The 16,986-nt window shown below is 36.8% G+C and overlaps 1 protein-coding gene across 3 annotated transcripts in view; it reads right to left on the bottom strand.

The window, feature by feature from the left end:
- Positions 1 to 5,601: 5,601 nt before the first annotated feature.
- The window catches only part of bod1l1 (biorientation of chromosomes in cell division 1-like 1), a 153,161-nt gene continuing 141,776 nt past the window's right edge, over positions 5,602 to 16,986 (bottom strand). For all 3 annotated transcript variants that reach the window (XM_039751506.1, XM_039751505.1, XM_039751504.1), the window contains exons 44-45: positions 11,003 to 11,116; positions 5,602 to 6,091 (exon numbers count right to left, since the gene is read on the bottom strand). In XM_039751506.1, the coding sequence (XP_039607440.1) occupies positions 5,968 to 6,091; positions 11,003 to 11,116 (238 nt within the window). In that variant the 3' untranslated portion in view covers positions 5,602 to 5,967. The remainder of the gene's footprint in view (positions 6,092 to 11,002; positions 11,117 to 16,986) is intronic.

Genomic DNA, 16,986 nt, shown 5'->3' on the forward strand with positions numbered 1-16,986 from the left:
AACTGGAATCACCCCCAAGGTGTGGTACAGTACTGTATATGCCTCCTGTAGGGCTCTGCAGCACCCCACAGAAACCAATAGGGCTGTGCCACACTCCAACTTCCAGCATGCCCTGCTGGAATCCATGTTGCCACGGCTGCCCAGGAGGGCTACCATCTAGCTTCCTGGGGAGGTAGTGCCCTGCCAATACTCTCTCCCTCCATCCTTCCATCCAGCTGGCATCCCAGCTAGGTACTGGCCATGGCCGCCAGTCACAACACACATACACTATATAGCACTCTAAAGCAACAAATACATTTGTAACTATATACTGTACATGTAATGATGTACTAATCTAAACCATTAAAATGGTTTTGCACTAGATTTTTTTTTTGTGCTGAAATTCCTCCTTCTCCTGCACACTGTTGCAGTTGTCCCACAGAAGTTAAGTGTGATTTTAAATTTTTTCTTGCATCTCACATCTAGAATAAACTAAGTACACATGTTTTCATACCTGCTTCTATTAGTGCTGATAAGAATTTGGAGGGATTTACTGACAATTCTGACAGCTCTGGGCAAATGGCACAAAACAGGCAGAGTTAGACATACAGATAAACTGTATTTACCTAAACCAGAGTTTCTCTGTCACTTTTGAGGTCACAAGTTGCAGTGGCTGGGTCACAAGCACATGAGGCTTGTTTACAGAATTATCCCCCTACAGACTCCACTGACACCGAAGGGAACAACAGACCTGTCAAGGATTTTTTTTTATCCTGATTCTATTAGTGCTCAGGTCTGACTTCCCAGGTTTCAGCGGTGATAGCGATTAAAAATAAATAAATTAAACAGCACAGTTGATCCCTTTGGTGGGGGAGTGCATGTGCGGCAGAGGAATTATACTTTGAACAAGACACCAGCTGAAACACCTTTTTTGCGCTCATTTGCTCATGACACAGTAACATTCGATCTAATGGGAGTCCTCCCATGAAACTGTACACAAGTACAGTGTAACACAATTTACAGTTATGCTAAGAAACAGTGCCTGTACTCTAAATTAAAACTGAAACAGAACTGCTCAGTAAATTAATATAAGGAGAATGTTTGGCAGACAGTGTTTGGGTATGGTAATTGAACAGATGACGAATGAACTGAAAAACTACATGTTGCAATGCTTTAAAGTTATACTAAAAGCAGTACTTACAAATCAAGTACTTCAAACAAGTCTCTCAATAGAGTCAAAACTGTGCTCAGAATCCTACTCAAGCTTTGCATACAATAAAGCATAAAAATAAGCATTCATAGAATCCATTTATTTTGTGCTTTATATGCACAGCTAGGACATGCAATATGAATGACCAATCACAGACAACTATACAACACTAACAGGGGCTAGCTCAAGCTATCCAATGGTAATGAGCATTTCACTATATGTGCCTTGACATAGATGAGATCTTTGATAAAAGCAGATTCACTCAGTTGTGACATGCTGCTCACCTCGGAATACAATATGTGTGTACATCATATATTTTGATAATGGAAGAGAGCAGACAACATTGAAACCTATGATTTATTTGGAAAGTAACACCCATGGGTATGTAAAAATATCATTATTACTTTTAAAAGACTTGTGGATTTCCAGCAATGTACGCACACAACAGTGAAATATGGCTGCACCCCGCTGGCGGAACACAGTGCATAAGTGATTAACCCTGATTTTTTTATCTTTAGTGATTATACATTTTTATGTTCACTTTCTTCCATGTTTTACAATTTTTGCTATATTCTTAATGAGACAAAAACACACATATACAGTATGTTTAATTACAGAAAGCAGACAAACTGCGTCTGAATGCTGGTTACTAGTTTAAAGAGTAATCATAAAATGTCATTGTCATTTGCTTTTCAAAAAAACAAAACTTAAAGGTGAATCAACTCATGACAACAAGAACTCATCACACATCATCAGGCAGCAACAAAGCAGCCAGTACTGGTACATTTTTTCCCCACTTCTCCTCACCCATTAAACCATTTGGAATATTCACAAAACTGATACATTTCCATTCAGGTAACTTCAAAAGATACATTTTAAGATGGATATTAATCCATCTTGTTAACAGACAGATATTAAAATTTATTCAAGGAATTCGCAAGAGACTTCACAAATGTTAATTACATCAAAAGTTTCAATTACAGAATATTAATCCGAAGGAAACCGGAGCGAACTGAAATATTAGGAAAGTTGCAAGACACTTTGAGCAAGGTGATGAAGCTTCAAAAAAATATGAAAAATGTTTATCGTTCAAATCATATCACAATAGTTTTAATAAAAAAGCAAATATTGTTCTTGACATACCCCCTTACATATTATTTGTGTCACTCCCTCTATTGTGGAAGCATAAAATGCTCCATACAAGAATTTGCTATATATGACTGAGTGCATAATTATGCAAATATAAGCGTTTAAAGCCTACATGACACCAAAGCATTAACAACTTCATAATAAACATGTGCGACATACTATTTAGAAATTAATCAGACAAGTAAAAATGTATGGAGACGGACTAAAGATTCACTGACCAAGCAACACTTACTAGGTTACAATGCTAGCAAAAAGTTTACTCTACAGTGCCCATCATTAATACTGGCAAAATAAATAAAAGCAAAATGGGCTGTGAAAAGACATTTTTGTTTATCCTCTATTTTTAATTTAAAATATTAACAAAAACATTACCTTAAATTGAGGAGAAATAACTGAAAGGAAAAACAAACTCTTACTGTACACAAAATAATATTTCTCAGATATACAGTGCACAAATACACAGGTTAAAATTACAAATTAAACAATTCAGATGTTCTAGCAAGCCTCTGATGAAGACATCATCAGCTCCTGCTTGTTTCAGGGGCTTGTCCACTTACATTTTGTTTTCAGCATATGGAAGGCAAGCTCAATTGGATTGAAATCAGGTAAATAGCTTAGCCATTCAAGAATTGTCAGGTTTTTAGCTTTGAAAAACATCTGTGTTGCCTTAGCTGTATGTTTGGGATCACTGTTAGGATGAAGCACAACCCAGTGAATTTGGAGGGATTTACTGGAACTTGAACAGGTTAAGATATTTCTATACACCTCAGAATTCATTTGCAACTGGCATTAGCACTTACATTATCAATGAAGTTAATTGTGCCAGTACCTTTGGCAGCCATACATGTCCAAGCTATTATCATCCCCAACCACTACCACATTTAACAGATGAGGTGGTCATGCTTTTGATCTTGGGTAGTTCCTTTTCAATTCCACTTTGCTCTTGCCATCACTATGATACAGGCTTATTTCATCTGTCCACAAGACCTTTTCCCAGAATTCTGCAATCTCTTTCAAGTCCCTTTTCACAAAATGAAATCTGTCCATTCTCTGTACTTCTGTTCAAAAACTTGAACGGGTAGCAGTCTCCGACACATACACGTCTGACTCCTGAATAATGTTTGGGATCTGTCAGACAGGCATTTGTAGCTTTTTCTTTACCATAGTGTGGGTTCCTCTGTCATCGGCAGCGGAGGCCTTTCTTGGCCAACCAGTCCTTTTGCGATTACTAAGCTTTCCAGTGCATTCTTTCTTTTTAATAATATTCCAGACAGTTGATTTAGGTAATACTAAGGTTTTACTGATGTCTCTAATGGTTTTATTTTTGTTTTTCAGCTTCACAATGGCTTCTTTGACTTTCATTGGCAATGCACTGGTCCTCACGTTGAACAATGGCAACTAGAGACTCCAAACAGTAGAAGTTGTCATTTGTACATGCAGTGACCAAAATGTATGCAAATACCCTTACATAAAAATCTTCAATGAGCTCTTTAATCACATCTGAACTGTTTGATTTGTAACTTTAAGCAGTGAAGCAGTGGGTTAAATCAAGGAAAAATGCGTCTTTGTCCCAAATATTATGGAGGGCACTGTATGTCCCATAATTACTAACACCCCTTTATTTAATACCCTGTACAGAACTCTTCTGTCCACATAATAGCCAAGTCTTCTCCTATAATGCTTATTGAGTCTGGAGAGCATATGGCAAGGGATCGGAGATTCAAGGGCTCTCACCTCTTCAGCTTAAATAATTTTTGAGCAGTGCATAGGGAGCTAATGTCTTTCTTGTCCTTGGTCACAATCATTTTGCTGTTTTGTCACGTAGCTTCACATGGCCAAATTCAATTGGGCATATTACTGCAGACCAGTCATAAAGTGTCATATCATGTATCAGTTTCAATGTCCATGTCAACGTCTGATGACAATGTTCTGTTTCATTTTCTTATAAAACTGCCTGTACGCCACTTCATTTGCCATTCTCTTTTTTCATTAGTGGCTCCGTTCCACTCATGAATATCGATGAGCTACCTTAAGAGTTACCATAAAGTCCCAGAAAGCACAGAAATATTAATCTTAATTTGCAGCATGATGTTATTTTATCCAGTAGATGGCAGTAGAATACTGTCCTGAGAGTTATTCAGGCTTAACACTGTAAAGCATATCACTGCATGTCAGCCTGAGTGTGACTTAAAGTTCGCCTTATTTGCACAGAATTCCCAGTTAACCTTAATTGCGCAGTCATGCTCAGGATTAACATCAAGGAGGCTAATAAAGATATAAAAAATAATATCTTACATCATGGTCAGTGGAGAGGAGAAAAGCTAAAAAACATAAGCTGCACAATCACAATTAATATCAAATTAACTTAAACTAAATATTATGATCAGCAAGTTAGTAAACAGCTGCATTAAGAGTGGTGTATTGCCACTCACTAACAAGTGCTATACAAAGAAAGGAAACTTTAATGAGTTTACAGCATACAGGTGAAGTAGAATTATTTCCTATACTGCTACATTGCTTGCTGTTTTGATGCTTAAAATAATCAGTTTCACCTTAAAGGAAAGCACTAAGCGTAAAAGTTTAGAAAGTCCTCTTCTCTTCTTCAAACAGGCTATTCTTCATGGAGACTTTGGCTTTAGCTAAAGCTCACTTCTTTGTTGTGAACAGCTGGGCTTAGTAAAAGTAGTAACGTGTGTGCTTAGCTTATGTCTGAACAGCAAAGTAAGGGTAACTCAAAATGCTACTGATACTTCATAAATCTCAATCTTATGTAACTCATAAAACCTGATAATCTTGAATATCCAAATGAATCTATTAATTAGATGTAACATACAGTTCATAAAACACTCCGGAGAAATACAAAACGCACAATAAAATTACTTTTCTTTAGTACATTAAGACAGAAAAAGACTGCTTTAATGATATATGCATGATAAACACTGAAAGAAAAAAAGACTAGTTCACAAGTTATTCTTTTTTACATGTAAAAATTAATCAAAGGCCAAAGAAAACACTGTGTACATAATTTTATAAAATTTTGTCAAACTAATGAAGCATGGTAAAAATGTAAAATTATATGCACACATACAAAACAAATATTTTCGGCTAAAAATGTCTTGCACAGTACCATTTAAAGTATGAACATGTCTATCCTGTGTATAATACAATACTGAATGTGTAATTTATACATGTACATGTATGTATGTATGTATGTATGTATATATATATATATATATATATATATATATATATATATATGTGTGTACAGATTTAACATCACACATTTAAAAATGTTTATAATAACAGCACCATTAAATGTGTATAGTCACAACAGCATATAGTAAGTATATTAAAAAAAAAATCACTGAAATAGGTAAATGTACAAGGGTTAACAACAATAATGATGCAGATTACAGTAAACAACACAAGTGCATGTTGATAGCTTAAATCAGAATTTAAACAATATTTACATTTACAGAAAAATGTATATAAAAATATCACATATGGTTTGTAAAATTGATAAAAGTATTACAACTTAAATATCATTCACATCAAATATATTTAAAAACGTCTCTCAAATCAAAATTTAATCGGGACAACAATTCAATCACTATCATTACTTTTAAACTTTATCGCTTTGCTTTTTTGGCAGGTGTTTCTTCAAGTTTTGGAGCTCCTCTTCCTCTGGGCATAGTAGGACTGATTTCATTTTTCCGCCACTGCTTATTTGATTGACTAGACTGTACTCTTGATCTGAGGGAAAAATTTAAAAAAAAAAAAATTACATTTTTTTAGGCCAAAACACCTAATAATGTGGTATGTTTTGCAAAACCTAAAACTGAAGTGAAACATCTGCCCATTCACTGAAACACAAAGAGGAAGCATACCTCCTGCACCTTTTTAGAAAGTCTTTCAAAACTGCATATATTCATTACATTGAGTAACATTAAAGTATAACATAAATGATAGACTGTGCTCACCAAAATGGATAAAATGCAGACCTGAATTACACAAAATTAACAAATACAAAAATATACAGTAGTGCTAAAAAAAATAAAAGGACACTTTTTAACCAGAGTATAGCATCAAGTCAATGAAATTTCTGGGCTATTAATCTGGTCAGTTACAGTGCATCCGGAAAGTATTCACATGCACTCTGTCAGAGCTCCAGAGGTCCTCTGTGAGCAGAGGAGAAACTTCCAGAAGGACAACCATCTCTGCAGCAATCCACCAATCAGGCCTGTATGGTAGAGTGGCCAGACAGAAGCCACTCCTTAGTAAAAGGCACATGGCAGCCCACCTGGAGTTTGCCAAAAGGCACCTGAAGGACTCACAGACCATGAGAAACAAAATTCTCTGGTCTGATGAGACAAAGATTGAACTCTTTGGTGTGAATGCCAGGCATCACGTTTGGAGGAAACCAGGCACCGCTCATCACCAGTGGCCCAGCCAGAGCCCAGACTTGAATCTGATTGAACATCTCTGGAGAGATCTTAAAATGGCTGTGCACCGACACTTTCCATCCAACCTGATGGAGCTTGAGAGGTGCTGCAAAGAGGAATGGGCGAAACTGGCCAGGGATAGGTGTGCCAAGCTTGTGGCATCATATTCAAAAAGACTTGAGGCTGTAATTGCTGCCAAAGGTGCATCGACAAAGTATTGAGCAAAGGCTGTGAATACTTATGTACATGTGCTTTCTCAGTTTTTTTATTTTTAATAAATTTGCAAAAACCTCAAGTAAACTTTTTTCACATTGTCATTATGGGGTGTTGTGTGTAGAATTCTGAAAAAAATAAATTTAATCCATTTTGGAATAAGGCTGTAACATAACAAAATCTGGAAAAAGTGATGCGCTGTGAATACTTTCCGGATGCACTGTAAGTACCAGAGTGGATTGTTAATCAGTTTCAGCTACTTTGGTGTTAATGAAATTAACAACAGGTGCACTAGAGGAACAACAATGAGACAAACCCCAAAACAGGAATGGTTTAAAAGGTGGAGGCCATTGACATTTTTCCCTCCTCGTCTTTTCTGACTGTTTTTTCACTAGTTTTGCATTTGGCTATGGTCAGTGTCACTACTGGTAGCATGAGGCGATACCTGGACCCTACAGAGGTTACACAAGTAGTACAACTACGTCCTCTAGTGGGCCCTGTGCTCACTGCCTTACACCGTAGAGCTCGATTGGCATTTGCCACAGAACACTAGAATTGGCAGGTGCACCACTGGCACCCTGTGCTTTTCACAGATGAAAGTAGGTTCACCCTGAGCACATATGACACACATGAAAGGATCTGGAAAACATTGTTCACCATGATTGGTTTGGTGGTAGGTTAGTGATGGTCTGGGGAGGCATATCCATGAACGGACACACAGAACTCTACAGGCTAGACAACGGGACCTTGACTGCCATTAGGTATCGGGATGAAATCCTTGGATCCATTGTCAGACTCTATGCTGGTGCAGGGGATCCTGGGTTCCTCCTGGTGCATGACAATGCCCAGCCTCATGTGGCGAGAGTATGCAGGCAGTTCCTGGAGGAAAAAGGAATTAATACCATTGACTGGCCCACATGCTCACCTAAACTAAATCCAATAGAACACCTCTGGAACATTATGTTTCGGTCCATCCGATGCTGCCAGGTTGCACCTCAGACTGTCCAGGATCTCAGTGATGCCCTGGTCAAGATCTGGAGGAGATCCCCAGGACACCATCCATTGTCTCATTAGGAGCATGCCCCGACATTGTCAGGAATGCATACAAGCATGTGGGGGCCATACAAACTACTTTTAATCAATTGAATTTCGGCAAAATGGACTAGCCTGCTGCATCATTTTTTCACTTTGATTTTCGGGGTGTCTTTGAATTCAGCCTTCTGTTAAGTTGATAATTTTCATTTCCATCAAATGATGCGGAATCCTTTTGTTCTTAACACATTACTCATTCCATATCAGTATAGATATCCATCATGATTTTTTCCCATTGAGATCTGATGTGTTTTCAAAGTGTTCTTAACTGGCTTTGGATTAGTAAACAATATTTTAAAAACTGAAATATATGGAAATGTATTAGAGCTGCTGATTAATCGACGTTAATATATGTGATTAAAGCATTAAAAATCTTTGCAATTTAATTTAATGATGCAACACCTAAATGTGTTGATTTAATCTGGTCAATTTGACAATGCTTCACACTTAATGAAACTGTGTCTATTAATAGTGCTTGACCATTTTCTGTGCTGTTTCTTGATAATGGTCTTCATTCGAATCTCATATTGGAACATAAAATACAGCATACCATAGTGAATCAATAAGGAACATGATTAAACCCATATTTTCATAAACATCATTTTGCACATTGTTTCATATACAGTTGTGTTCAGAATAATAGCAGTGTGTTTAAAAAAGTGAATAAAGCTCAAAATCCTTATAATAGCTTTTATTTCCAGACATGTAAATGCATTGGGAACACTGCATATTTTTCCAAATCAAAACATGATGAAAAGTTTGCCAAATTTGTGTTATTCCTTTACAGAAAGTGAAGAAAATAAAATATTAGCCTTTTCAAAAAAAATATCAGTGTCTGCATTCTTCTTTACAAACTCAAATATTCACTGTATAAACTGAAAAATGTTTCAAGATTTTGCTTTCCTTTGAATTACTGAACTAATATTTAGTTGAATAACCACGGTTTCTGAGAACTGCTGCACATCTGTGTTGCATGGAGTCGACTAACTTCTGGCACCTGTGTCCAGGTATTCCAGCCCAGGATGATCGAACTACATTTACAATTCTCCTGCATTTCTTGGTTTTTCCTCAGAAAGAGCATTTTTGATGTCACCCCAGAGGGTTTCTGTTGGATAAAAGGGGGATTGGGCTGGCCACTCCTAAACGTTAATCTTGTTGGTCTGGAACCAAGATGTTGCTTGTTTACTGGCGTGTTTGGGGTTGTTGTCTTGTTGAAACACCCACTTCAAGGGCATTTCTTCTTTGGCATAAGGCAACGTGACCTATTCAAACTGATCCATGATCCCTGGTATGCGATAAATAGGCCCAACATAACAGTATGAAAAAGATCCCCATATCATGATGCTTGTGCTACCATGCTTCACAGTGTACTGTGGCTTGAATTCAGTGTTTGGGGGTTGTATGACAAACTGCCTGCAGCCCCTAGACCCAAAAAGAACAATCTTGCTTTTATCAGTCCACAAAATGTTGCACCATTTCTCTTTAGGCCAGTCAATGTGTTTTTTAGCAAATTGTAACCTCTTTAGCAACAATGGAACTTTGCGGGGGTTTCTTGCTGATAGCTTGGCTTCACATAGGCATCTTCTAATTGTAACAGTACTCACAGGCAACTTTAGACCTTGTTTGATCTTCCTGGAGCTGATCATTGGCTGAGTCTTTGCCATTTTGGCTATTCTTTGATCCATTCGAATGGTAGATTTCAGTTTTCTTCCACGTCTTTCAGGTTTTGGTTGACACTTTAAAACATTTGTGATAATTTTAGCTTAGCAGCCTATAATGTTCTGCACTTCTTTATATGTTTTTCCCTCTCCAATCAACTTTTTAATCAAAGTACGCTGTTCTTCTGAACAGTGTCTGGAACGACCCATTTCACTCAAATTTTCAGACAGAAATTCACTATAACCAGCATGCACAACATTTGCTGCCTTTCTTAAATAAGGACTGTAATTGACACTTGTTTTTTCACAGAATAAATGACCTCACTAATTCAACTCCACACTGCTATTATTTTGAACATGCCCCTTTCAGTTAATGATTCAATTACACAGAATCAGCAGCATGCATGTCATGACTGTTGGGTTTATTGGTTTATTACTCTACTACACCTACTAGTAAATGATTTGCTATGTAGAAAAATAATTTTTACCAAAAAAAGTGATTGATCACGTTAGTGATGTCGGACTGCTATTATTTTGAATATCGCACAGTATAGTGGAATGTCCAGAACAAGACACTGCTTGAAGTCTGCTAATGCAAGTTTGCCCATGAAATGTATGAATCTGTTGAGATATAGGTCTGAATGGTACAAGACATAATGTCAGGTGGTCAACCCTATCCCTGGAGACGAAAACGGATTTCACTGAGATTTTACTGGATACACAACAAGGGATATCTGACCAGAAGGGGCACAGTGCAGGTGCTACACAAGTCTCAGCAGCTAAACAGCAGAGGACACAGAGTGGAATTGCTCACACTCTCCTCAGTGCCAACATAGAATGTTGTTGCTTAATTAATTGAATATTACCTACTATACCTAACATTATAACTTACATTAGCCTCTATGGTTGGATGATGGATGGATATACTGTAACCAACAACACTAAGCAGGAATCAGTGCAAATTGCTCATACTAATATTCCATCCTTACTTTACCTAAGAGGTACAACTAAATCCAATATTTTTCAGTTTTGTATGTATCATTTTAAAAACTTGGCAGTCTTGACATATTATATATAGTCAATGTTACCTGAACTTAAAAAAAGTAAGAAAACACAACATGAAGCATGCGATAAGAATTGTAATCAAACACTATAAGTGTAAGAAGGCTTATACTAGTTGAAATGTAACAGAGTAAACAATATTTAAAGCAAGCAAACAAAAAAATTGGACATTGAAAAAATCAAAATTATTTTCCTACTGTGCACTTGCAGGTGAGACAGAAGATGAAGCAGAAAGCTTTCTTTTCCGAGTGGGTGTTGACTCTGGGCTCACCAACTTTCTCATATCCTTTGCAGATTTACCAGGCTTTTGTCTAAGGGGCAGAAAGTTGTATTAGATTCATCTAACTTTGCAATTTCTGTGCTGGCCATATGTAGTACAGGGTTGAAGAAGTCTAAACATATTTCAGCACAATCTGGTGCAAGGTACAAACCAGACTCAGGGAAAATTCCAGTTCAACACAGGACAAACCCATTTATTCAATGACAAAGGGACAATTAAAATTTGCCAATCAATCTGACTGCATATCTTTGGATTGTGGGGTGTAAGAAAAATATAATGTATTTTAAAAGTGTAAAATTACTTTAATTCGCTTTATAAACTATGATACTACAGGAAAGTTGTTCGCAGTGTTTCATATTGAAAGCCACCTTTGCAAAATATGGCAAACTGATTATAGCAAAAAGTCACTTAAAATAAATTACTGTGTTTATGTATTTGGCATGATGACAGAATGCAGTGTTTAGCATTTACTAAATAGATTTTACATTCTAGGCTCGAGTTTGGAGCCCATTTCTTTTCTGTGTGGAGTTTGCAAGCTCTCTCTGTCTCTGCATTGGTTTTGCTCCAACATTTCAAAGATGTGCATGCCAGGTTGAAAATCTCTTTTATAGTGGACCTCTACAGCTGTGACTATTGGTGTTCACATAAGTGGGTTTTGTGATGGATCTCCTGTGATCCTGAATTGGATTAAACAGGTTTGTAAATGTCATATTATATACAGTGGGATGCAAAAGATTGGGCAACCTTGTTAATAGTCATTATTTTCCTGTATAAATCGTTGGTTGTTACGATAAAAAATGTCAGTTAAATATATCATATAGGAGACACACACAGTGATATTTGAGAAGTGAAATGAAGTTTATTGGATTTACAGAAAGCGTGCAATAATTGTTCAAACAAAATCAGGCAGGTGCATAAATTTGGGCACCGTTGTCATTTTATTGATTCCAAAACTTTTAGAACTAATTATTGGAACTCAAATTGGCTTGGTAAGCTCAGTGACCCCGACCTACATACACAGGTGAATCCTATAATGAGAAAGAGTATTTAAGGGGGTCAATTGTAAGTTTCCCTCCTCCTTTAATTTTCTCTGAAGAGTAGCAACATGGGGGTCACAAAACAACTCTCAAATGACCTGAAGACAAAGATTGTTCACCATCATGGTTTAGGGAAGGATACAGAAAGCTGTCCCAGAGATTTAAGCTGTCTGTTTCCACAGTTAGGAACATATTGAGGAAATGGAAGACCACAGGCTCAGTTCAAGTTAAGGCTCGAAGTGGCAGACCAAGAAAGATTTCGGATAGACAGAAGCGACGAATGGTGAGAACAGTCAGAGTCAACCCAGAGACCAGCACCAAAGACCTACAATATCATCTTGCAGCAGATGGAGTCACTGTGCATCGTTCAACCATTCAGCGCACTTTACACAAGGAGATGCTGTATGTGAGAGTGATGCAGAGGAAGCCTTTCCTCCGCCCACAGCACAAACAGAGCCGCTTGAGGTATGCTCAAGTACATTTGGACAAGCCAGCTTCATTTTGGAATAAGGTGCTGTGGACTGATGAAACTAAAATTGAGTTATTTGGGCATAACAAGGGGCGTTATGCATGGAGGAAAAAGAACACAGCATTCCAAGAAAAACACCTGCTACCTACAGTAAAATATGGTGGTGGTTCCATCATGCTGTGGGGCTGTGTGGCCAGTGCAGGGACTGGGAATCTTGTCAAAGTTGAGGGACGCATGGATTCCACTCAGTATCAGCAGATTCTGGAGACCAATGTCAGGGAATCAGTGACAAAGCTGAAGCTGCGCCGGGGCTGGATCTTTCAACAAGACAACGACCCGAAACACTAAGGCATTCATGCAGAGGAACAAGTACAACGTTCTGGAATGGCCATCTCAGTCCCCAGACCTGAATATAATTGAAAATCTGTGGTGTGAGTTAAAGAGAGCTGTCCATGCTCGGAAGCCATCAAACCTGAATGAACTAGAGATGTTTTGTAAAGAGGAATGGTCCAAAATACCTTCAACCACAATCCAGACTCTCATTGGAACCTACAGGAAGCGTTTAGAAGCTGTAATTTCTTCAAAAGGCGGATCTACTAAATATTGATTTCATTTCTTTTTTGTGGTGCCAAAATTTATACACCTGCCTGATTTTGTTTGAACAATTATTGCACACTTTCTGTAAATCCAATAAACTTCATTTCACTTCTCAAATATCACTGTGTGTGTCTCCTATATGATATATTTAACTGACATTTTTTATCGTAACAACCAACGATTTCTACAGGAAAATAATGACTATTAACAAGGTTGCCCAAACTTTTGCATCCCACTGTACTTACATGAACAAAAATATAATTCAAAACCAATGTTGCTACATTTGCTTCCAGTGATCCATAATAGGATTTTGGCCTTAAAGATATTGTAAGAGTAGACAAAAGACATGACTAGCCATATGGATATAATAAGAGTTGCATCATGTCCTGCAATGAGTCTTTTACATTCTATTTCCTCCCCCTCAATACTTTAACATTTTAATTACAGTTATAGAGAAAAGCCAAGCAAAATGACACCTTTTATTGACTAACTAAAAAGATTACAGTATGCAAGCTTTCGAGGCAACTCAGGCCCCTTCTTCAGGCAAGATGTTACAGTTATAGATATATATATTAAACACACACATATGTAAATATATGTATACATTCCTCCCCTCCATCAAATGTTTAACATCACACCCTTGATGTATTGTATTAGGATTGTACTATCATAAGGTTATCTGCTTCTCCAATGGGTACTGTTTAACCTGGGTTTATTCTTTTGGACCTGTTCAAGATTATATTCTAGGTTTACGGTATTTGGACTGTATTGCCAATAGATATTTTTAATTTATTCCTTCTACACTGCTGCTTGGGAGCTTGTTTTGTTCTGGACGTGCTCTGTTTCTAGTGGTCTAGCCTCACTTGGGGAGGCAAAATGTGGAAGGGATGGGGGTCTGAAGGAGTCGAGGAAGACAGCAAGCTATTTCTGATCTAGCTTTTTTATCCCCACAATTATAAGTGGCAACACAACAATTTCTGTAACTTCTAGCAGTATTGGAAATTGTGGTTAAAGCTATCATATGTAATAATTTACTGCCTTCATTTAAGACTATAAAATTACAACAAAAATTCTAAAACAATGCCTCTATGACCAAACAGTGAACTTTGTGAGCTAGATTGTCAAAGGTCTCAATAACAAATCAAAGAGGAAGAAAGTATTCTCCCACCTAATGGGTGTAAATGCCAAGATAGTATTTTTACAATAGACTCACTTAATCGGCAAGGATCAGTTTCATTTGCAAAGAGATTGGACTGGCCAAATATTCCACTCCAGCTATAGAAAGATAACTAGAGGTGTAGGAGTATTAATTCAAAGAACAATTTCATTTATGGTATCAGGTGTAGTATCTGATACTGAACAGCGAAATGTGATGGTGATGGGTGATTTATTTCATTGTAAAGTAATTTTGATAAATATCTATGCATCCAATGTGCATGATAGAGACTTCATCCAAAATGTATTTACATCCAGTCCTTACTTGAACACTCATAAAATTATAATGGCTGGAAACTTTGTGTTTTAAATCCAGACCAGCATAGGTCTTCAACTACTGGGGCGATAACATCTAGCACTGCAAAAATAATCATACAGTTTTAATTGATCAAAACATATTACAGCCATGAAGATTTCTAACTCCAAACTTAACAGCAAATTCCTTCTGCTCATCAGTACATCATTATATTCTGGAATTGATTATTTCTTTATAGATAACTTCTTGCCTACGATCAAATCTTGCAAGTACGATGTTATTGTTATCTCTGACCATGAAGCTCAAATTATTATGCCCCATATAGTCATCTCGCAGCTGTTGTCTTAACCCCCTGTTATTAGCTAATGAGAACTATACAGAATTTATATCCAAGAAAATTGATTTGTTTTTTTAGAAACAAATGCATCCTCAGAGGTTTTTGCAGGAATACTCTAGGAAACTCTGAAGGCATTTTTAAGAGAACAGATTATCTCATATCTCTCTCACAAAAATAAATTGTAAACTAAGAAGGCCTCAGAGTTCATCAGTAAAATTACCAGAATTGATCAAAAACACGTCAGGTGTCCAAATGAAGCACTTTTTAGGAAAAGACAGGTTTTGCAATCTGAACTTAATCTCTTGACAACAAAAGAAACAGAACAACTCATTTTTAATCACAACATCATTACTATGAACACAGAGAAGAGGCTAACAAGTTCTTAGTTAAAAAAACGACAAGCAGGAAGTTTGCAATGCAATATCAGTAATCACCAACACAGATGGAGATAAAATCATTGACCATAAAAATACAATGCACACATTTAAAGACTACAGTATTATAAGTCCTTATAGTCTACTCAGTTTAAAGAATATAAGACACAATCTAATGCATTTTTTGATAAAGTATGGATACCACAGTTAGATACCCTAAATGCAGAGGAATTGGATAAACCTCAGACACTACCAGAATTACTAGACACTATAAACTCACTTCAGAGTGGGAAAGCACCTGGTTGGTACCTGGCTGAATTTTATAAAACATTTTCAATTAAGTTAGCTCTACTTTTATTAGCAACATTTCCAGAAGCCAGAGACAATAAAATTCTACCTCAAACTTTTTGCCAAGCATTAATTACCATTTTTCCTAAGAAAAATAAGGACGTATTTCAATGTGCATAATACACACCAATATCACTTCTGAATAATGATGTTGTGATACTCTCCAAAGTTCTAACTAGAAGAATTGAGAAAGTGTTCCCTTCGGTAATGTCACAAAACTAAACCAGATTTGTTAAAGTTTGACACTTAGCTTCGAATCTTTGATGCCTATTTAATATAATATATTCACCTATGAAGTCCAATACTCCAGAGATCTTATGCTTGGATGCAGGAAAAACATTTGACATGGTTGAAAGGTACTACCTATTCACCACATTGCATACATTTGGGTTTTGCCTGAACATAAGTGCATGGATCATACTACTGTATACCAGTCAAGATGTTTTAGTTTGAAGTGGTCTGAAATAATGTTGTTAATACAAACTGAAATGTGATACTAGACAAGGATGCCCCCTGTCACCATGTACAATCGCCATAGACTATTCAATTTCAAAATGTATCAGATATAAAGGGAATTTATATATCACACCCATAAAATTCTGTGCCTGAAGCCCTAACTGTACTAGCATAATTTCAAAATATATCTGGACTCAAAATTAATTTGAACAGAAGTGTGGTTTTTCTGGGGAATTCCCCAGAAAACAACATTAGACTGGACACCTTCCCTTTTATCATTCATTTGGAATCAAAATATCCACACATTCAAAAGGTGACCCTACAACAACCTACATCAGAAGGTGGCATGGCTCTACCTAATTTTCAGTTTTGTTACTGGGTGTCAAATATACAAGCTACAAAAACCTGGAGATTGATGCAAATAGATAAACAAACACTATCTTGGTCTGCGGTAGAAATGAAATCCTGTAGTACTTCTATAAACTCCTTGCTTTGTACACCAGTAAATACAAGGTATCGTCAATAAACTAACAACCCAATTGTCTTTCACTGACTCAGAATATGGAACCAATGTAGGAAGCACTTCAACTTAAAGAAGCTTTTATCTATGGCTCCTCTACATGATAACCACCTTTTTCCACCCTCTCAAACTTGCAGTTTTTAATGTATGGAAAACGTACGGGATTAAATCATTTAGAGATTTGAATATAATGTCTTTGCATCCTACAAAAAATTATACTCCAAATTTAGCTTCCCATCAACACAATTTCTTTTATCTCCAAATTAGAAATTTTGCTAAACGAAATCTGCTC

The sequence above is a fragment of the Polypterus senegalus genome, chromosome 4 (assembly GCF_016835505.1).
Source record: "Polypterus senegalus isolate Bchr_013 chromosome 4, ASM1683550v1, whole genome shotgun sequence".
Classification (NCBI taxonomy): Eukaryota; Metazoa; Chordata; class Cladistia; order Polypteriformes; family Polypteridae; genus Polypterus; species Polypterus senegalus.